The 22,483-nt window shown below is 37.2% G+C and overlaps 1 protein-coding gene across 1 annotated transcript in view; it reads left to right on the top strand.

Annotated features, from left to right (window-relative positions):
• Nucleotides 1-22,483, top strand: part of LOC118904403 (dynein heavy chain 8, axonemal) — a 325,133-nt gene that overhangs the window by 173,062 nt on the left and 129,588 nt on the right. The window contains exons 56-65 of the mRNA XM_036870462.1: nucleotides 3,915-4,078; nucleotides 5,287-5,479; nucleotides 8,246-8,368; nucleotides 9,933-10,063; nucleotides 12,253-12,406; nucleotides 13,708-13,872; nucleotides 15,271-15,497; nucleotides 17,322-17,440; nucleotides 19,857-19,960; nucleotides 21,243-21,419. Of these exons, the coding sequence (XP_036726357.1) occupies nucleotides 3,915-4,078; nucleotides 5,287-5,479; nucleotides 8,246-8,368; nucleotides 9,933-10,063; nucleotides 12,253-12,406; nucleotides 13,708-13,872; nucleotides 15,271-15,497; nucleotides 17,322-17,440; nucleotides 19,857-19,960; nucleotides 21,243-21,419 (1,557 nt within the window). The remainder of the gene's footprint in view (nucleotides 1-3,914; nucleotides 4,079-5,286; nucleotides 5,480-8,245; nucleotides 8,369-9,932; nucleotides 10,064-12,252; nucleotides 12,407-13,707; nucleotides 13,873-15,270; nucleotides 15,498-17,321; nucleotides 17,441-19,856; nucleotides 19,961-21,242; nucleotides 21,420-22,483) is intronic.

The raw sequence follows: 22,483 nt of genomic DNA, 5'->3' as shown, positions 1-22,483 counted from the left end.
TGTTTTATGAATGTTTATCAGCTTCACTTCCTCACATTTCTTTACCTCTTTAACCCGTTTTGTATGAGTTTTCATTTCCACTGCTCTCATCAAGGTCACCAAATTCCTCAGTCTTGCCAAATCCAAGGGTTGGTTTCTTCTTCCTCTGACCTGACTCTTTAGCAGCATTTGATGTAAAGGATCCCTCTAAACACTTTCTTCACTTGGCTTCAGAAGGGCCTCTTGCTCTTGGTTTTCTTCCTACCTCACTGGCTACCTTTTCTAAGTCCCCACTCTTTCCCCTCCTCTAAATACTGGAGTGCACTTGATCTCCATGTTGGGACCTCATCTCTACCTCCATTCGTACTCAGGTAACCTCATCCAGCTTCATGGCTTTAAACACCATCTCTGTGCTGATGACTTCAAAATCAGCACTTCCATCCCAGGCCTCTTTGCCGGGCTCCAGACTCGTTTCTTTCTTTTTTAAAAAATTTTTTAGCCTCACTGAGCAGTATGTGGGATCTTAGTTCCCTGACCAGGGATCGAACCTGCGCCCCCTGCATTGGAAGCGCAGAGTCTTAACCACTGGACCCAAGTCTGGGAAGTCCCCCGACTTGTTTCTAACAGCTTAGTAGACACCACCGCTTCGATGTCTAATAACCATCTCAAAGTTAACATGTTCTTAAGTATGATCCTCCCTCAGAATTTTGTATCTTAATTATCCTGCTTCTCAGGCTAAAATACAGGATTCCATCCTTGATTTGTCTCTCTTCTTCCCTACATCCAATCCATCAGCAAGTCTCAGTAACCAGGCTTTCAAAATATATACGGAAGCTGAGCACTTAATTGCCATCTCACTGTGATCACCCTGCATGGTCCATCGCCTGCCGTCTGGACCATGCCGCGACTTCCTAACCAGTCTCCTTGCTTTCTTCTTGCCCTCCTAGAATCTGTTCTTTACACAGTCCTAAAATGTTTTTTAAAAAGCACATCAGAGATCATCATTCCTTCTTAAAACCACCAGTAGATTCCCAGTTACACTTGCAGTGAAACACAATGCCTAGCTCTGGCCTGTGAAACTCACCCTGAGTTGGCCCCTGCTTACTCCTCTTCCCTTCCATCGTTTTGCTCCAGCCATGCTGCCCTTCTCACTGTTCCTTGAACACCCCAAGTTTTTCATGCCTCTGGGCCATTATACTTCGTTTGACTCTTTCTCATCATTTTTACCTTCAGAGGGGGTTTCTCGGATCATTCTCTCTGAAATAACTGTCCACGAGCCCATCACAGGCATTATCTGTCTCCTGACTCTACTTCATTTCTTCTAACCATGACTTTTATCATTATTATTTGCCTATCTGTTTATCAATATATTTGTTTCTTATTTATTGCCAGGCTCTCCCACTCGAATAGAAGGTTCCTGATGGCAGCAGATTTAGCTGTCCTATTTACCATGGTATTTTTGTAAGGGTAGTGGGAGGTGCTCAAAAACAGTCATTCACTCAAAAAATGAATGAATCTTCCTCCTCTCCCCAACCCCAAATAAGCAGCCTTCTTTGTATCTTTCCTTCAAATTTCTCATTTTCACAAAGCACTCCTTTAATCCACTCATGCCTTGTATATCACTTTATATTACTTTACATAGTTTTAAAGCAGAAGCAGGTGAGAAAAGAAAGAAGCTGACAAAAGTTAAAAGGAAATGTTGGAAGATAAGGAAAGAAGCAGGTTAATAAACGAGAAGAAAAGGGAAAGAAAGGACTTTATTTAATTCTCCTGAATAATTACCTCAGTTGCCAACGGCTGCCATCTTAGCTGCAGTCTTTTACAGGAAAGAAAAAAAAGCAATATTCACATAGCCTTATCCCTTTATTTTTGCATATTTGTAATATAAGTGCATGCTTTACATTTTGGTGAGTAGAATGAACTTTTTGGCTTGGAATGGAACTGAGAGCAAAGAGGGAAATTGAAAGGTGATTGCTAACATAACACTTCTCTTTATTCTATATCTCCTCTTGCTACCTGCTGTTTTAACTTGCACTGTGAATTAGCCTGTAGAAATTATTCTACAAACTCAATAGGGTACTTTTTCCATATAGAAAGGACATATTCCATGAATAGGTACTAAAGAAAGCATTTGCTTTCCTGAATTAGTCATGTAGGGAGTCTGCTTTGTATCTCCAGAGTTATCATTGTTTCACTTTCAAAAATGATGCTGATGGTATCAATTACAATCTTTACACTTGGCCAGCAATACTTCCCACATCTAACACCTCAAATTTATCCCTTAACTGGTACCTCTCTTTATAAGAATGTGGACTGTGTCATGTTATAGCTTTGCCTATTTGGATTCTAGAAGTGGGTAGAAATAATAAGTAAATTAGTGTTCAAACAAACAAGCAAAACTCACAAAAACCACCAAGTAATTATAGCAGTATGTCAGAATTGCCTGCCCATTTCTTGCAGATATACAGATATATGAAAGCATGTTGACTGAGTTTGGATCCATAAGTGAAATCTAGATTATGATAAATGAATGTATTTGTGGAAATCCAGATGCACTCAGGACCTTAATCAAAGCCATCTATAGAAGATGATCATTATTGACTTTAGATGTGAACATTCATTATTCTTAACTGAATGACAGCCAGCTCACACTCAGTTTTTTGTTATTACGTATTTCTGTATACACACTAATAAGGTTAATAATGATTAGGAATGCTTATTCCTACAATTCACATCATTTTTAAGAACTCAGGGGACAGTGGCTTGTTCAAAGCCTACTCATGGTGGTAGAACAAAAGAGTTGGAATCTGCATCCAGTGCATTATTCTTCAGTCCATCCTATTCAAGGTCTTAGAGTCTTTTAAATTCTGTGCTGGTTTATTTATGATGTGTTTTTTTTCCCCCATCAATGCTGTGACAAAAATATAAACTTAATTTTAGTTTATTTACTCAGCCTATTTTATTTAAAATAGGAACTGTGAAATAAAATCATTCTAAAAGCAGTTGTGCTTTTAGGTTTTTTTAATAATTAATTAATTAATTAATTAACTATTTAAACATCTTTATTGGAATATAATTGCTTTACAATGGTGTGTTAGTTTCTGCTTTATAACAAAGTGAATCAGCTATACATATACATATATCCCCATATCTCCTCCCTCTTGCGTCTCCCTCCCACCCTCCCTATCCCACCCCTCTAGGTGGTCACAAAGCACCGAGCTGATCTCCCTGTGCTATGCAGCTGCTTCCCACTAGCTATCTATTTTACAACTGGTGGTGTATATATGTCCATGTCACTCTCTCACTTCATCCCAGCTTACCCTTCCCGCTCCCCGTGTCCTCAAGTCCATTCTCTATGTCTGCATCTTTATTCCTTTCCTGCCCCTAGGTTCTTCAGAACGATTTTTTTTTTTTTTTTTAGATTCCATATATATGTGTTAGCATACGGTATTTGTTTTCCTCTTTCTGACTTACTTCACTCTGTATGACAGACTCTAGGTCCAATAACTCAGTTTCGTTTCTTTTTATGGCTGAGTAATATTCCATTGTATATATGTGCCACATCTTCTTTATCCATTCATCTGTCGATGGACACTTAGGTTGCTTCCATGTCCTGGCTATTGCAAATAGTGCTGCAATGAACATTGTGGTACATGACTCTTTTTGAATTATGGTTTTGTCAGGGTATATGCCCAGTAGTGGGATTGCTGGGTCATATGGTAGTTCTATTTTTAGTTTTTTAAGGAACCTCCATACTATTCTCCATAGTGGCTGTATCAATTTACATTCCCACCAACAGTGCAAGAGGGTTCCCTTTTCTCCACACCCTCTCCAGCATTTATTGTTTGTAGATTTTTTGATGGTGGCCATTCTTGTGCTTTTAATTTTATCTGAAAAGTAATTTGAGAGTATTACATTTTTTTTCCCAACTCTAGGTGAAGATGCTGCCTACTCCTTCTAAATTTCATTACATTTTCAATCTGCGAGATCTTTCCAGAATTTGGCAAGGAATGTTAACCATAAAAGCCGAGGAGTGTGATTCAATTCCTGTTCTCCTGTCACTTTTCAAACACGAGTGCAACAGAGTAATTGCAGACAGGTGTATATTACAGCGCTTGAGTTTAAATGTACTGTATAAGTATATACTAATAAAAAAATTCCTGCATTATCTGCTCAAATAAGTAGAATAAAGGAGTATTATCTTAAATTGCTCTGGGGCTTGTGAAGCATGGATGTCATTTCCCACCTGCTGGTGGGAAAACGCTCTGCTAAGTTCCTTGAGTATTATTTCAACAGGACATTTTAAAAAATAACCGCATTATCAGAACGTTGATAACATTCAAAGGAAAATTTTGTTATGTATAGTTTCTAAAAAGTTTGAGGTCTGTCTAGTGAGAGCTCTGCTGCGTGGTGACATCTAGTACATAAGCTTAGTCATCTTTCTGAGCCTCTGTTCCCTCCTCTATAAAATACAGATGACAATGCTGGTCTTACAAAGCTGTAAAGGGCCTACCACAATGTCCCACGTAGGTGGAATCTGTCAGATGTTAGTCCCACTCCTTCCTGCCTTACCCCTCTGAAGTTATAAGTCTGAAAAGGACCTTCATACACTGTGTGCCCACAAACCTAGAAAGAAGATGCTCACCCACTACTGACTGTCAATTCTATGCTTCTATTGCAAGTTTTAGGGACCCTGAACCTCACCCACGGGACTCATCTATATTGTTAAAGAAAAAAGTTATTTGTGATACTTGTTGAAACAGTAAGACTCTCATAATTTATTCAAGACTATCGTGATAGGTATAGGGCCTATACAGTGAGGTTTTGCAGTAGGGGTGAGAAATTGGGCTCAACTCCAAATACAACAAGGAAAAAGTGGGAATTTATAACTGAGGAAGAGGATGGAGGAGTTTGTTGGATGCGAAAGTTCTAAGAGGAAATAAGGGGGGTCTGGGAGGATTCTGGCTAAACAGATTTAACAGGATTCTTGCTAAAATTAGATGGTGCAAAGAAGGACATGGAAGTCCAAAACTGGGGCTTAATAGGGAAGAGGATTCAGAGGAGCCTAAGTTTGGCCAAGGAGAGACTCTGTCAGTATTTTCTATAAGTGATACTATCAATGTTATAGCTCTCTTGGTTGGGGTTACATCTGCCTCTGGTCAGAAGGCAGAACATATTGTTTCCCTGTTCTGAGGTAATGGAGATACAGGATGGGGGCTGAGAGGAGGTGGAGAGGGGTTGAAACAATGTTCAGTTAGAAAAGATGCCTTCCTATTTTGCATTTTTACTCCTGTATTTTTGTTTCAGATTTATAACTCCTGATGATGAGCAGTGGTTTAATGCACATCTTATTCGTGCAGTTGAAGAAAATGTTAGCCCAGATGTGGGACCATATATTCTTCCTGAACCATACTTCGTAGATTTTCTCTGTGAGATTCCTGAACCAACTGGAGATGAACCTGAAGACACTGTGTTTGAAGTGCCCAAAATCTATGAATTGGTATTTATTTTCAGCTTTTTGGATCACTCACCTAACCAGATATTTGCCATAACTTGTACGATAGTTATATGTTATAATTCGTGTTATCATACACCAAGTAAAATATTAATTTCAATGAAATTTAACAGCAGTCCCATTAAAGTCAGATATAAGACAAGTACGCATACAATTATTAGTTATTTAATATCGCTTTGAAAGTTCTAGGCAGTGCAACAAAAATGACAAAAAAGAAAATAGATGTACTTATCATATAGGAAAAAACAAAAATATCCTTATTTGCAGATGATATGATTATCTCTTAATATAATCCAATAGAATTTAAAATCTGTTTCAACTACTAAGAGTTCAGCTAGATGACCAAGTATGATATAAATATAAAACTGCGTAACTATTGTCTATATCAGAGGTTGGCAAATCACAGCCAGTGGTCCAAATCCAGCCTACTGCTGGTTTTTTGTTAGATTCATGAGCTAAGAAGGGTTTTTATATTTTTAAATGGGTAGAAAAAATCAAAAGAATAATAATATTGTGTAACATGAAAAGAATAATAATAATTAAAAAGATAAAAGAATAAAATAAAAAAAGAATAAAAAGAAGAATAAAAGAATAATAATATTGTGTGACATGAAAATTATATATAATATAAATTATATTATAATTAGCCCTTTACAGAAAAAGGCTGCCATCTCTTGCCAAACAATCTCAAGACAGGAGATACAACATAAAAGTATTTCATTCAACAGCAACAAATATATAAAATATCTAGGAATAAACGTGATAAAACTTTACTTGGTTAAATGGCAACACATTGTTTTCCCTAAATTAACGTATAGGTTTAATGAAGCTTGAAACAAGACTCCAAAGAGATTTTTTTAAACAGGGTCACATAACACAGTAATTCTGAAGTGCATGTAGGTCAAAGAATTAAATGGAGAGAAACAATTTACAAAACAAATACGTGAATATTGACTTCAGAATAATTTGACTACATAAACAATGTAAAAGTTCTATCCATTTTTAAAGCTCCATAAGCAATATTAAGAAGCAAATAAAAACTGAGAAATATATTTGTTATATTACAACCTTAATTACCACAGATCGGAGTTAGTGCTAGGGTTCTTTTTTAATTTTTATTTTTTAAAATTAATTAATTAATTAATTAATAACATTTTTATTGGAGTATAATTGCTTTGCAATGTTGCGTTAGTTTCTGCCGTATAATAAGGCGATCAGCTATATGTATACATATATCCCTATATCCCTCCCTCTTGCGCCTCCCTCCACCCTCCCTATTCCACCCCTCCAGGTGGTCACAAAGCACCAGCTGATCTGCCTGTGCTATGCAGCTGCTTCCCACTAGCTATCTACTTTACATTTGGTAGTGTGTATATGTCAATGCTACTCTCTCACTTTGTCTCAGCTTACCCTTCCCCCTCCACGTGTCCTCAAGTCCATTCTCTACGTCTGCATATTTATTCCTGTCCTGCCCCTAGGTTCATCAGAACCTTTTTTTTTTTTTTTTAGATTCCATATATATGTGTTAACATACTACTGTTTCTCTCTTTCTGATTTACTGCACTCTGTATGACAGACTCTAGGTCCATCCACCTCACTACAAATAACTCAGTTTCATTTCTTTTCATGGCTGAGTAATATTCCATTGTATATAAGTGCTACATCTTCTTTATCCATTCATCTGTCGATGGACACTTAGGTTGCTTCCATGTCCTGGCTATTGTAAATAGTGCTGCAATGAACATTGTGGTACATGACTCTTTTTGAATTATGGTTTTGTCAGGGTATATGCCCAGTAGTGGGATTGCTGGGTCGTATGGTAGTTCTATTTTTAGTTTTTTAAGGAACCTCCATACTGTTCCCAATAGTGGCTGTATCAATTTACATTCCCACCAACAGTGCAAGAGGGTTCCCTTTTCTCCACACCCTCTCCAGCATTTATTGTTTGTAGATTTTTTGATGATGGCCATTCTGACTGGTGTGAGGTGATACCTCATTGTAGTTTTGATTTGCATTTCTCTAATGATTAGTGATGTTGAGCATCCTTTCATGTGTTTGTTGGCAATCTGTATATCTTCTTTGGAGAAATGTCTATTTAGGTCTTCTGCCCATTTTTGGATTGGGTTGTTTGTTTTTTTGATATTGAGCTACATGAGCTGCTTGTATATTTTGGAGATTGATCCTTTGTCAGTTGCTTCATTTGCAAATATTTTCTCCCATTCTGAGGGTTGTCTTTTCATCTTGTTTATGGTTTCCTTTGCTGTGCAAAAGAGTTTCATTAGGTCCCATTTGTTTATTTTTGTTTTTATTTCCATTTCTCTAGGAGGTGGGTCAAAAAGAATCTTGCTGTGATTTATGTCATAGAGTGTTCTGCCTATGTTTTCCTCTAAGAGTTTTATAGTGTCTGGCCTTACATTTAGGTCTTTAACCCATTTTGAGTTTATTTTTGTGTATGGTGTTAGGAAGTGTTCTAATTTCATTCTTTCACATGTAGCTGTCCAGTTTTCCCAAGTGCTAGGGTTCTTGAAGGAAGAGGTCAGGAATGACTTCATACTGGAAACCAACCAGTTAGGTTTCAGATCTCTGAAAATGGAAATAACTAAAAGTCGACTACTCCATGACAAATTTTTGGAAATCTGTAAGGTTTAAAACATTTTTTTTTAGAATTACTTTTGAATGTCTTTACAATTGCTGCTTTCCTAAACTTTGCATCTTAAATATTATTTTTTTCTCTCTCCCCCCCACCCATAGGTACCATCCTTTGAATTTCTGTCTGAAAAACTCCAGTTTTACCAGAGACAGTTCAATGATATCATTAGAGGAACATCTCTTGATCTGGTGTTTTTTAAAGATGCAATGACTCATCTTATTAAGGTTCTAACTATTGACTGTTTACTGATATAAATAGATCATATAAAAGCTTGGTAAATTTCACAGATAAACTGTTTCAGAGAATAAATATATAGTATCGGGTAGTGTATAGGAGAGAGTCTATAGGTTGAGTCAGTTCACTGTCTCACAAAACAAAGGCTTAATCAGAAACCGCTTATTTGAATCCGCCTACATGAAAGCAAATGTTTTTCAAGGGCAAACTGATGGGTTTTGTGTTCAGAGCTTTTGACTCGCTGAGTCAAAGAGTTTTACTTTCCTAGACAGTAACCTGGAGAACCCTATGAAAAAAATATTCCCTCCTCAAATTACATTTTGATGTGATGGGAATCCTGTTCCCCATGGAGGAAAAGTTGATGCTTTAAAAAATGTCAATTTCATGATTGGCTTACAGATTATGGGCAAACTGATGGGGAAAGGGGAAAGGTGGATGGGTGTATAGGACTGATAAAAAATAGAAACCAACTAGAGGCAGCACCAGAAAAGGAGCATGGCTTGATCCAAGTCTGAAGGGCTGCAGAAAGGAGTTGTTTATTTGTATAATTTGTAGGTCAAAAAAGGAGTTTCTCCAGCAAAGTAGGATAGGGAGGTTTCATGAAGAGGAGGCAGTTAACTCTGTGTTTATTACAGAATCATCTTCTACAAAACTAGTGAATTTCCAGGTGCTCTAGGATTGTTTCACATTCATCTATTCAGCAAGTAATTATTGAGTACCCACTGTGGCTAGATCTTGGGGGCCTGGAACCCTGTTCTAGGTGTAAAACCACATAAGTGATTAACATATTTAAAATATGATAGAATTGATACATACCAAGGTGTCTGCCATCTGTAAAACTTGAATTAAAAAAAATTCTGTGTACTAGTGATAATGAATTTAGTAATCTGTCTAGACTTTCTTCCTAATCAGTGACATTAATGTAAAAGGCAGCTTTTTAGCAATGTCTCCAATTGGCCTGCATAAGATTCGAGCCACAATTTGAGCCTTATCCTCCCTGAAGTAATCAACCATAGAAAAGCAACACAAGGCTAAAGTCTGTTTCCCTAAGTTTTTTTTCTACAAATGTCTTCCTTCCCCATTTTAAGTAGAATTTTGGTACTTTAAAAAATTTTTCATTGGCAGAGATATGATAGAGGTAGTATTTGTTGTAGAGCTAGGTGTCTACATAAGTCAGTGTGTTAGACTGATGATAATAAGCAAACAATTCTAAACTTCTTTCTACAGATAGGGAAGAGCAGTTCCATTATCCACTGAGTCTGAAAATAATAAAATTACACACACACACACACACACACACACACACACACACACAGGGAAAATAGTTTTGAAATAGGAGATGGGAAAGCCAATTTGTTCTCTTTTTCATGATGTAAATATAGATGGGCAAGGAAAGAACTGGAATTGAATAAATCAATATGAAACCTTTTGCATTAAAGGAAAAAGTCTAATGTAGTCTAGAAGCATGTGGTCAAACCTTGGACCCATTTAGTGCAAGCAAATGTAAACAGTTGAATTCTATTTTCAAATATATACTATTTTGTTTCAAAACAGATTTCACGAATAATCCGAACATCATGTGGAAATGCATTGCTGGTGGGCGTCGGTGGTTCGGGAAAACAAAGTCTTTCAAGATTGGCTTCTTTTATAGCTGGGTATCAAATATTCCAGATAACATTAACCAGGTAAGATAAAATGAAACACGCCGGTATGTTTTTTTCTATGGTTAATTTCACTGGAGTAAAATGTTTACTTAAAAATTTACAATTCGGTGTATTTCTTTTTCAAGTAAACTTTGTATTTGAGTGTAACATACATAAAGAAATGTACACAAATCATGGGTGTCAAAAAGTAAGTACAACTATGTAGTTAGCTCACAGATAAAGAAATAAAACATCACTAGCACCCAGAAGTACCCCTCAGGGTCCTGTCCCAGTCACTACCCTCCCAACGGGAACAATATTCTGATTTCTAAGCCCATTGATCGATTTTGCCTATTTTTTAGCTTTATGTCAGTCAAATCATATGGGATTTACTCTTTTGTGTCCAGTTTCTGTTGCTTGCACTGTTTGTGAGATTCATCCATGATGCTGCATGTAGCACTAGTTTGTTCATTTTTATTGCTGTGGAACCTTCCATTTTACCACATATTACCACAATTTGTTTATCCATTATACTGTTGATAAACATTTGTGGGGTTTTCTTTTTGCAAATATAGCTGTTATGAATATTTTTGTACATATCTGAGTATACTCCTAGAGATAGAAGTGCTGGGTATAATAATGCAAGGGGGAGTGAGTGAGGAGACAAGACAGAGGAGGAAACCTGGAGTGGTTTCCAGAAACCCAGGAAGTAGAGAATTAGCCTGAAACTGTGGATTCAATTAAAGCATGAAAAGTGTCAACTAATGTTTCAAAACTTTCAGTGAATTGGATGGGGGCAGAAGCCACGTTGCATTAAGGAGGTGAAGAAGCAGAGGTAATAAGTTTAGAAACTCCTCAAGAAGCTTAGCTATGAAAGAAAGAAGTGAGAGAGGTCAGGACCTAGAGAGGGGTGTGCTGTGACTGTGTCTATGTATTGCAAAAGCAATTACCTAACAGTCAGTTTAATTTTTAAAAATGAGCAAAATGGCTGTGACTTAACTGACTGGTCAGTGAGAGGGTAACCCTAACAGCACCAGACCACACCACCTCTGAGGAAGGATGTGGGCTGTGTTGCTCTCGTAGGTGCAGCTACTTCTCAGCAAATTAACTTACCAGTTTCCCATTTCAATGAATTCTCCCCCTCGGGAATTATTTGACAGGACATATGGTCTCTTTTTGATGGCATTCCTTTTGCCAAGGTCTACAAGGTTTTTAACTAAAGTGCCACCCAGAAGGACTTCTAAGGCACTCCTAGTTTAAAAATAGGCTATTTATTCATTTAAATGTACATATGCTACATCATGTCTAATGCCCACAAAAACCTTTGCAAATAGGTAATTATCTTCATTTTGCAGATGAGGAAACAAGCTGACAAACGTGAAGGAACTTTTCTAAAGCTACAGAGTAGGGATTTGAACCCTGGTCTTTCTGGTTTCAATGCCTATAATCTTTCCACTAGACCCTATGGCTTACACAAAACTCCCTATTACCTGCACTGTGAAACCTCCTTCAAATAAGGGTGTCTTTATAATCCCTTTCATCGATCTACCCACAGGGCTTTATATGCAACACTTAAGAAAATGTCTGCTTTATTTTTACACATCACATCGTTTCTGGTAACACATTCCTTTTGCAGGAAACAGAGTAAACAAAAAAAACAAAAGACCAAGATCTTCTCTTTTCATAATCTGTAACCACATAATTGTAACACTTCTATTATTTATATCACATTGCATGATGCATCTTTTTCTGAAGGCTTTCTCTGAATCTAGCCATTTAGTAAGATGTGCAAATTACCACTTTATGTAATTCATCATTAATTTTATTTGTAATTTATCTTGATTTTCTCACCAGTCTAAGCTCATCGAAATTTCAGATTAGTTTTAAATATTATACATATATTCACTTGGGCAAAAAAGTCTGTTACTGAGGACTGTCCAATTGTAGAGAATAAAAGTTCATTTCCCTGTTCCCAGTTATTGTTCCTGAGCCACTTCTGGTAAATTCCCCATTTCTCACTTCTCAAACTAAATAAAACCTGTTTATGTAGAGTGGTAACATATAGCTATTTAGCTCTGTGTTTTCTAGCAGGCACTGTTACTTAGTATCTATTGGAGCAGGTGCAGATTATGCTCTAATTATCATGGATTATATTGTGTTTTGAAATAAATTATGATTTTATATATATATATATTTTTTAATTTAAAACTTCCTGCCACTTCTCTTTTTAGGTCTTATAATGTGAGTAACCTAACAGAGGATTTAAAAACTTTGTACAAAGTTGCTGGTGCTGATGGCAAAGGCATCACTTTTATCTTTACCGACAATGAAATAAAAGATGAGGCATTTCTAGAATATCTCAACAACCTGCTATCTTCAGGGGAGGTATGTCTCAAAAGTAGAGAAAGAGCTTGTATTTTAAAAATGTAAATCCGAATAGAAAAAGCAGCAACCCTTCAGAAGTGAGGCCATTTAGCACACATTTTTCATTTTAGAAATGATTAACGTATAAGGTTCAATAGATTTTTTGAAGTTTCTCTGAAATTAATGCTGTTCATCTCCAGATATTTTATATGCTTTCTTCCATTTTAAATATGGTTCCTTATTTGTCTCTTCAATCTTCAGTTTGATCCTATAATTTATTTTAGGAGAAGCAAAGTTATCTATCTATCTATCTAATAACCAGGAGTATAGAATGGTTGAAAGAGTTCCACTAACTGTAAGTAAGTAGATGTTTGTGTCACCACTGCTGACACCACTTGTATCAGCACTTCTGTGACCACCCACATGCTGGTACTTCATTAGTAGTATGCACAGGACTCAGCATAGTTGGACTTATGGCTAAGATTTATTACAGCAACACAGTAAGGATTCACAGCTGGATCAGTAAAGAAAAAGACACATCGGGGGAGTCTGGGGAAATCCATGTGCATGCTTACTATGTTCTCACTAAAGGGTCCATACAGAATGTGTTTTCTGTCCACATGAAGTGAAGTGCAGAAACACATGTGCTGTTTCTGTTTTGGGAAGCCCATATGAGACTCTGAATTCAAGGTCTTCTTGGGAGGCGGCTGTGTAGTCATTCTCTGCCTAGCCACAACTGCCAAAATTCCAGACTCCCAGAAGGAAAGCAGATGTTCACCATCTATCCCAATGTTTGTATAAATAGTCTAGGTACAGTGGAACAACCTTATCAATTAGTAATGGAGGAGACATTCCAAAAACCCAGTTCCCAGATGCCAGGCAAGGGCCAGCCCTGCAAGCACACCCTTCTCAAGATCAGACCTGCCGTGTGAACTCTCTTCCTTTCACAGTGGTGTGTATTGATGCTTACTGGTGCATGATCTAGTTAACTACTTTGGAACCAGAGTTGAGACTGACTGTGAGTCAGAACAGAGGGCATCACTGGACATTTAAAGAGATGATTGGAATGGTAGAGGAGATGGCTTTTTGGTAATAGCTGTTTGAGCCAAAGGAAACATAATTTGCTCCTGATTGAGCTGCTGAATAAAAAGTTGCACTCTTGTAATCGCTGGCAAACTAGGGATTTGATTGTGGAGATGCAGGAAAAAATATGAAAAGAGGTGACGTGTGAGGGTAGGGGAGCGGAAGGACCAGACTTCAGCAGTGCATTGGCTGTTGGGAACTCTTAAAGTACTGAACACTCTCTTGTCTATTCCTCAAAGATCTCCAGTCTGTTTGCACGAGATGAAATGGATGAAATCACCCAAGGGCTGATATCAGTGATGAAGAGGGAGCTACCTCGCCATCCTCCCACCTTTGATAATCTGTATGAATACTTCATTTCAAGATCAAGGAAGAACTTGCATGTTGTTCTCTGCTTTTCTCCAGTGAGTTTTTATTTTATTTATTTCTATGTAGGAGGAGTTACTTCTTTGAATGTACTTAGTTCTTTGAATGTACTTTCTCTGATGAGATTTGTCAGAACTGAACACTTGTTACATTGAATTAAAATCAACTCTTTACTAACACCAATCTTCACTGACCAAAATCTCATGCCAAAGTGTGAAAATTTAAAATATTCATCTTATCAGTGATTATTGCCTAGCCTAGAACTTTCATTACCTAGAGACAGAGATTATTTGATTTGTAAGGGATTTGGTGATGTAGTCTTGTTCAGCTCTACCTCCAACGTAGACATACCGTCTAGAATGTCCCTGACGTAGGATTGAATGTCTCTGTCTCACTGTGCTGTCCAGTATAGTAACCATTAGCCATGTCTATCCATTTAAATTGTGCTCAGTTAAAATAAAGTAAAAATAAAAATCCAATTTCTCAGTCCCACTAGCTGCATTTCAAGTGCTCAATAGCTACCTGTGGCTAGTGGCTACCATACTGGAAAGCACACATATAGAACATTTCCATCATCACAGAAAGTTCTATTGGGCAGCTCTGCTCTTGGGGGGAAGGGAAGGTATCTCACTAACTTATAGGGCAACTTGCTTAATTTTTAGATAGTCTGATAGCCAGAAAGTTCTTCTTTACAAACAGTGGAATTTTGTCTTTGTCTTTTCCCCTGTGATTCTTCTTCTTTTTTTTTTTTTATTCATTTATTTATTTATTTTTGGCTGCATTGGGTCTTTGTTGCTACTGTGCCTGGGCTTTCTCTAGTTGTGGCGAGCGGAGGCTACTCTTCGTTGCGGTGCGCGGGCTTCTCATTGCGGTGGCTTCTCTTGTTGTGCAGTGCGGGCTCTAGGCGCCCGGGCTTCGGTAGCTGTGGCATGTGGGCTCAGTTGTGGCTCGCGGGCTCTAGAGCGCAGGCCCAGTAGTTGTGGCGCATGGGCTTAGTTGCTCCGTGGCATGTGGATCTTCCCGGACCAGGGCTCAAACCCATGTCCCCTGCGTTGGCAGGTGGATTCTTAACCAAGGAAGTCCCTTCCCTGTGATTCTATTTGTCCTGTAAAATGAACCCGATCCCTCTCCCACATACAGCTCTTCAGATATTTGGAGAAAGTTTTTGCAGACTCCCTAAGTCGTTTCCTTTTTAGACCAAACACCTCCCGTTCCTTCTGCTGTTCTCATGTGCCCTAGTGTCCAGGCCTTTCATGGTCTGGAAATATTACTTCCTTTCATCTGGACACTTAATTTACATATTAATGCAGCCCAAGAAGGTTCGTGGAAAAAAATTTGTGGTGTCATATACTATTGGCTCAGAATATATAAATGTCCCTCTGGCTGACTTACAATCCTTTCGTGTTTCTAATGCTTTTTGACTTTTCTGTCGATAGGTTGGTGAGAAGTTCCGTGCCCGCTCTTTGAAATTTCCTGGCTTGATATCAGGCTGCACCATGGACTGGTTCAGCCGCTGGCCGAAGGAGGCTCTGGTTGCGGTGTCCTCCTATTTCATTTCAGGCTATAGTATCATCTGCTCTAGTGACACCAAAAGACAAGTTGTAGAAACAATGGGCCTCTTTCACGACATGGTTTCAGAGAGCTGTGAAAGTTACTTCCAAAGGTAAGTGACATTACATAAGCACGATAACTACAGAAACACAAAGTTCACTCCAAAGAGGAATTAAATGTAACATCCAGTAAGAGACTCGTCATAGTGATTGAGCACAAAATCCCAGCTGCACTTAGATATTTTTCCTTGCTTTGATGTTCTAGTGATTATGTATAGAAACGATGATAAGTAAGTGAGATTTAAAAATTAACTAGTATCTCTTTCCCTCCAGACCGCAAAGTAACAGACGCTTAATGAATCATTTTATTTCATTTGCTTAATTTAATTTTTTTTGGAAATGACTTAAAATAATTCATTATAAACTGTTTAAAATTAGGTTCTTATTCAAGTGCATTATTTATTTTGATTAAAGAAGTCCACTCTTCTAAAGTTTCATTATTGCCTTATGCTAAGGGAACATTTAGGTTTTGTGTTTGCATCATTTAATCTTATCCATGTTTTCATGTGAAATAATTATGAAGCTAAATTTTAATTGACTGCAGAAGAGTCCAGTCCCTAAAAGCAGAAATGGTGTTCATGATGTGAAAGCTGGTGTTGGCAGTTTAAGAATATAGCATTTTTTCCCAAAGTGTGATAGTCACTGCGTACTATTGCTCTGAATAAAGATGGGCCACCCTGGGTCTCTAGAACAGTGGGCTTCTTCCTTAGGGTTAATGCACAGGCTTTAGGGAGTGCAGAACCTCCAAGAAAGACTAGGCCTATTTTTCTGCATAGAGAGTCTGGGTAACACTTTAATTGATTTTCCAGGGGGGCGGGGGTTCCTATCTCACAAGTTTGTTTATCCTGTATCGTTTTCTTTATTTAAATCCATACTTGGACCATCCTCTTAAATAATTCTAGATAATCTCCCAGATTCTCTTGGTAAATCCGTGTGTATTAATCCTCTCCGTTGGGAAAATTTTCTTTCTACTTAACTTGAACTCCACCCTTACTACCATCAACTGTGGAGCTACAAAAACCTACATCTTTATTTTTTAAAATTTCAGTGTATTTTCCAAGGTTTTCATATCCTCTTAGGTTGTAGAAGTTTATTCTGAAAGCAATATTTATATAATGCTTTAAAAATAGTCATATATATGCCAAAGTCCTTAAAAAATTTTTTAATGTTAAAAATCTTCAGAACTCCAAAAGTGAAATTTTAATATAAAATAAATTTAATTTAACATAAAAATATAATTTTATAGTATGTGAAGATCTCTTCTTTGACTTGAGTTTCTCCTGTATAAAATTATTCCTTTTATTTATTTCTATTGTTAAATGTAATTATTATACTAAAGCCCATAGTGAGTTGAATGTTTGAATCGAGTGTGCCTGATTTCAAGGACTATCCAGCGATTTAGGGGAGAGATTGGTTCTCACCTTTGTAAGCCTACTCAGCTGGGTTTCTAGCAGAGAAGAGGTGTGTAGCAAATACCAGGTGAATGAAAACAGATCTCAGCACAAGTTCATTTCAACCACTTATCCCTAATATTTGTACAGAATTTTAAAGTTTACAAAGTGTGTTTACATAGGTTGTTTTATTTTTTGATTTTCACAAAATTCTGGGAGGTGTAGGGCAGTGATTCTTTTCTCAGTTCTCCAGATGAGGAAACAGAAGCCCAGAATGGGCATAGGGTCAAGTCAAAACATCAGTTAGAGATTTAGTGTTCTTTCCGCCTCACCTCTAGGTTTCCATTCACAATTCCTGCCCTCTTGCTAGTGAATCACTCTCCAGAATTACACTGATTTCACAGTGAGAAGAGCCTCTCTATTGACATTTTAGGAGAGTATGTCAGAATGATAGAGGTGAAGATCTTTTTTCTTTTCTACTTTCAGATATCGCCGAAGAGCACACGTGACTCCCAAGTCTTACCTCTCATTTATAAATGGTTATAAAAACATTTATGCTGAAAAGGTGAAATATATTAATGAACAAGCTGAACGTATGAATATTGGTAAGTGGAACAGAATCTTATCTTTTAGGGCTTGTCTGATAGGGATCCCAATATTTTGTTTGGTGGATATTGTTGTATTTGAAAACAAAATATTGATTTTCTTGTTAGTAATAGATTATTTTGAGGGATACCCTTATGGGTCTTTTGACCTGTCAAGAAACTCCGGGCAGAAAAAATCTAAACAGAGGTGGGCTGTTTTGTTTTTTTTTTTAATGGATGTTAACTAAATTTATTGAGGTGATCATTTTGCAATACATACATATATCAAATCATTATGATGTCCACCTTAAACTAATATAATATTACATGATAATTAAAAAAAAAAGAATCTACACTCAGCCATAAACAAGGACAAAATAATGCCTTTTGCAGCAACATGGATGGACCTAGAGACTATCATACAAAGCGAAGCAAGTCAGACAGAGGAAGAAAAATATCATATAATATCACTTACATGTGGAATCTAAAAAATGATACAAATGAACCTATTTACAAAACAGAAACAGACTCACAGATTTAGAAAACAAACCTACGGTCACCAAAGGGGAAAGAGATGGAGGGGAGGGATAAATTAGGAGGTTGGGATTAACATATACACACTACTAGATATAAAATAATCAACAAGGACCTACTGTATATAGCACAGGGAACTCTACTCAATACTCTGTAATAACCTTTATGGGAAAAGAATCTGCAAAAGAATAGATATATGTATATGTATAACTAAATCACTTTGCTGTACTACTGAAACTAGCACAACATTGTAAATCAACTATACTCCAATATAAAATAAAAATTAAAAAAAAAAAGAATCTGTTCTGTTCGTATATACCATGTATGTGACCACTGTGTACACACATATACAAATGACACTGACTGTAAAGTAGTAAAACTAATTTCACCAGCTATAAGGGAAGACAGTTCTCTATATTATAGTTAACACATTTTGTTTATGGCTGCTGTGATAGAGGTGGGCTGTTTTTCTTCCAGAACCATTTTATTCAACTCCTTCAACTTTGGGTCCACCCTGTTGGTCAGCGAGTCACCACAGTTGCTGAGTTGCTGCTTGCAGATGGGGAAAAGCCAGCTCTTGGGAACACCACAATTTCAGTTTTTGGTTTCATTACAATTTCTCTCAATTTGTGTAAACTTTGCCGTGTTAATGCTTCTCAAATTTCTAACAAAGAAAAAGACAAAACAGAAACAAAAATGAACAAATAAAACCAAAAAGAGAGTTTACGTGAGCAATGATTTTATGAGTGTCTAGTATATGTAACATAAGCAGGAAAAGTGTAAATGGGGACCGATTTTATGTCCAGAAAGCATTTGGCCCAAATAATCCAAAACACCTTAGTGCTGTCTTTTCACGTCTACACAGAACGTGGTCACAAAGCATAAAGGTCTGTGAAGTTATGGTGATAAGAACCCTATGAGAGAAACTTTCTGCTGTTGTCTTTCTAATGGCTCACCTTCTTGAAGCTTGTCTATATGATGCTCTAGACTCAGGGGTGTGCTGAAGCTACTTGGCACTGGCTCATGAGAACTGATGATTAAATTAGGAATTTTATGATCTGGTTGCTAACGCAGCCTTTATTAAAAATTAATTAACTTACAATTAAATTAATTATGTTAAAAGTGAGGGCAATAAATACTCAAAACTCATTACTTCTTAGTTATTTTTACTTTATTTTACTCTTATTAATGTTCTTGAGGAACATTATTATTTCTATTCTATCTGTGTGTTAGAAATATTATATAATGGTGTGTTACTGAGAACCTATTGATAGCTTGAAATCAGACATGGTGGGAGTATTTACAACACAGAAACTGGAAACCATACAAATAAGCGCCCTCACCCCAGACCCTGATGCTAAATGTTTACCAACACACCTCCATCTAGAGTCCAGTCGGAATGTGAGAATTTAGTTAACCAGTTATTTTTCACTAGAGCACTGAGATTCTCAGAGCCAGTTGCAGAAGTTTTAGCAGTTATTTTCATTTTTATAGCAGAGAACCACAAAAAACGTTAATATATTATCTGTCTCATTTGTCATGTCAGCTGCAATATGATTCAAAGGCAAAACAATGATAGTTACAAAGCCAAGGAAAGCATAAGTTTGTCAAATAAGTTCCCTGGCTAAATTCAGCTTACTCATTATAGCAATGTGACTTTCCCTTAAATGTAACTAGATGATATTCTTCAGTCAGAGCTATTTTCTTCATTTCCTGATGAAACTCTCAGAAATATGGTCAGTATTGTTGCTCCTAAAATATGTATATTTTTAAAGCATTTTGTCCATGATTATTTTGTGTTTGTTATAGTACAAATTATGGTGCCTTATAAGTAGTAAATATTGAATAAATGTTTGATGAGGGGATAGTCATATACTCAGTGTATATGTGTGTGTTTGTAAAGGTCTTGATAAGCTGATGGAGGCAAGTGAATCTGTTGCAAAACTCTCTCAGGATCTTGCAGTCAAGGAGAAGGAATTGGCAGTGGCATCTGTAAAAGCAGATGAAGTGAGTTGGCACTTATTTTATCACTACTGTGAGGAATATTTTTCCATATTAAAAAAAAACATTGTTTAAAAACATTATTAAAAAGTAAACAGGGTATAAGCCTACAGACTATTTCTGGTAAGATAATGTTTACAAAGACCATTAGATTTTTTTTTTTTTAATTTTTTAATTTTTGGCTGTGTTAGGTCTTTGTTTCTGTGCAAGGGCTTTCTCTAGTTGCGGCAAGCGGGGGCCACTCTTCATCGCGGTGCGCGGGCCTCTTCACTATCGCGGCCTCTCTTGTTGCGGAGCACACGCTCCAGACGCGCAGGCTCAGTAGTTGTGGCTCACGGGCCTAGTTGCTCCGCGGCATGTGGGATCTTCCCAGACCAGGGCTCGAACCCATGTCCCCTGCATTAGCAGGCAGATTCTCAACCACTGAGCCACCAGGGAAGCCCATATATTTTTGTTTAACTTATACCAAGACATACCTAAACTATTATATCCTCTACTTGGTCTAAGACTATTTTTTTCTTCCCTGGTTCTGTCTGTCTCTCTTGCTTTCTGTCATCTGTATAGGAAATTTCTGCTTGACTGCAAGTTATATTTGGTCTTCTCTTTAAGTTCCCTGCATGCTCTAGGTTTCTGGGATAACCGAAGTCCCATCTGAAGTTTGTGTCAAGGAAGGCAAAGGATAAAAAGAAGAGTTGGTTGAGTTTGTTTGTTTTTTTAAAGATACTCCTCCCAAGGTGATAGGGATATATGTGCGCTGCTCCTTTATCTACAACTCCTCCCCCCAGTCTCAGACCGCTTTCAGCTTTCACTGAGAGTCAGTTAAGAATGGATACTTAAGTCTTGACCCTTAGCCAGTTACTGAAATGAGAGAGATAGCATAGGAGAGACATTTAGCATATGACATATGGTAGGCACTCAATAAATATTAGCTATTATTTTTGTTATTACACGAGGCTTAATATGACTTCTGACCTTATTCTATTGCACTGACGTTAAATAGTTTTAAATTTCTAGAAATTACATAGAGTAGAAATATCATTTTTCTGAAAGCTTAAAATATTTATTTATATAGTTCATGCCTGAGCGAAGCTTAGGAAATAGAAGACTGCAAGACTGCTCAAAGGAGTTACTTTAATACACCTTAAAATATAGACAACTTAGATGGGGAATAAATTTGCTCTTATTCTTGTTTTACATTATATTGAATAAATATTCTCTCACTACTCAAATCTGTAAATTGTGCTAGAAAGGTTTCTATTTACCCTCATATGTTTTCTCAATTTAACAGGTATTAGCAGAAGTCACAGTAAGTGCTCAGGCTTCAGCCAAAGTGAAAAATGAAGTGCAGGAAGTAAAAGACAAAGCCCAAAAAATAGTGGATGAAATTGATAGTGAAAAAGTAATAGCTGAGACCAAGCTCGAGGCCGCTAGACCTGCGCTGGAAGAAGCAGAAGCAGCCCTGAATGTGAGCAGTGCATTGTTACCTCTCCCAACACAAGTCCTAGCAGACACCATGTTTTGTTACATGAAATTAACTGTGGAATTTTTGTAATCAGAAAACTGAATTGAATTCTTCATGTGATTTATAATTTCTGAGTCTTGAAACAAATGTTTCTGTTGATTACATATCCTAAGTTCTACCTTTTTTAAATCTTTACTTCCCATAACTTATTTTCATTCTCAAATCAGCTTTCCAAGAGAACCGAGGAATAGTGCTAGTGATTATTGGCTTAAACTGTAGCCTAAGGGATTCAGATTATTTAGAGAGCCTTCTCAGTTCCTTCAGCATCCCAACTAGCCTATGTCTTGCAGCCTTTAACCTTTAAAAAAATCCCCTTGTGGTTCCCATTGCTCTTAGGATTAAAGTCCCGAGCTAGATATCCACAGCTGTGAGGCAAGAAGATCTCCATTTGCCTCTCATGACCACATGATAGATCATCTGGCTTAAAATTTACTTAACTCTCTTGGGTCTCAATCAGGATTCTAATTCTGCATTGATCCTTGAAGGATCAATGTAAGCATTAAAAGTAATGAATAGTTTGCTGGGCACATAGGAAGTACTCAATAAATATTAGTGCTACCGCTGTGATAACCTGGCTCCTTGTCTACCCCTTCAATTTTATCTCTTGTCATTTTGTCCCTGCACACAGTATGATCCAGCCATACAGAAACAGCTACAGGCTTCTGCAGTAATCATGGTCTGTTACCTTTAAATGGGTCTCTCCCTCTGCCAGGAACGCTTTCTACTTTTCCTAACTTTCACTAACTAGTAAGAGTCAGTCTTCAAGACGAAACTCAGATCTCACCCCTTCCAGAAAGTTTTCAATTCTTCTGGACCCCCTTTGTTTTCCTGTCACTCCTATACTTCTATCATGGCAAATAATCATAGTTTAGGGTAATTGTGTTTTCTCTCTCTTTTCCTTGGAGGATTCTGAGGACAGGGCTGTTTTTGGTTTGCTTTTGTTTTATATGGGAGAATGCTTGTAGTTGTTAAATAAATGAATAGATTTAGGATCATCATTTAATAAA

This window comes from Balaenoptera musculus, chromosome 11, assembly GCF_009873245.2.
Source record: "Balaenoptera musculus isolate JJ_BM4_2016_0621 chromosome 11, mBalMus1.pri.v3, whole genome shotgun sequence".
NCBI classification, from domain to species: Eukaryota; Metazoa; Chordata; class Mammalia; order Artiodactyla; family Balaenopteridae; genus Balaenoptera; species Balaenoptera musculus.
The sequence above is the reverse complement of the archived record's forward strand: the minus strand, read 5'-3'. Positions and strand labels throughout refer to the sequence as shown.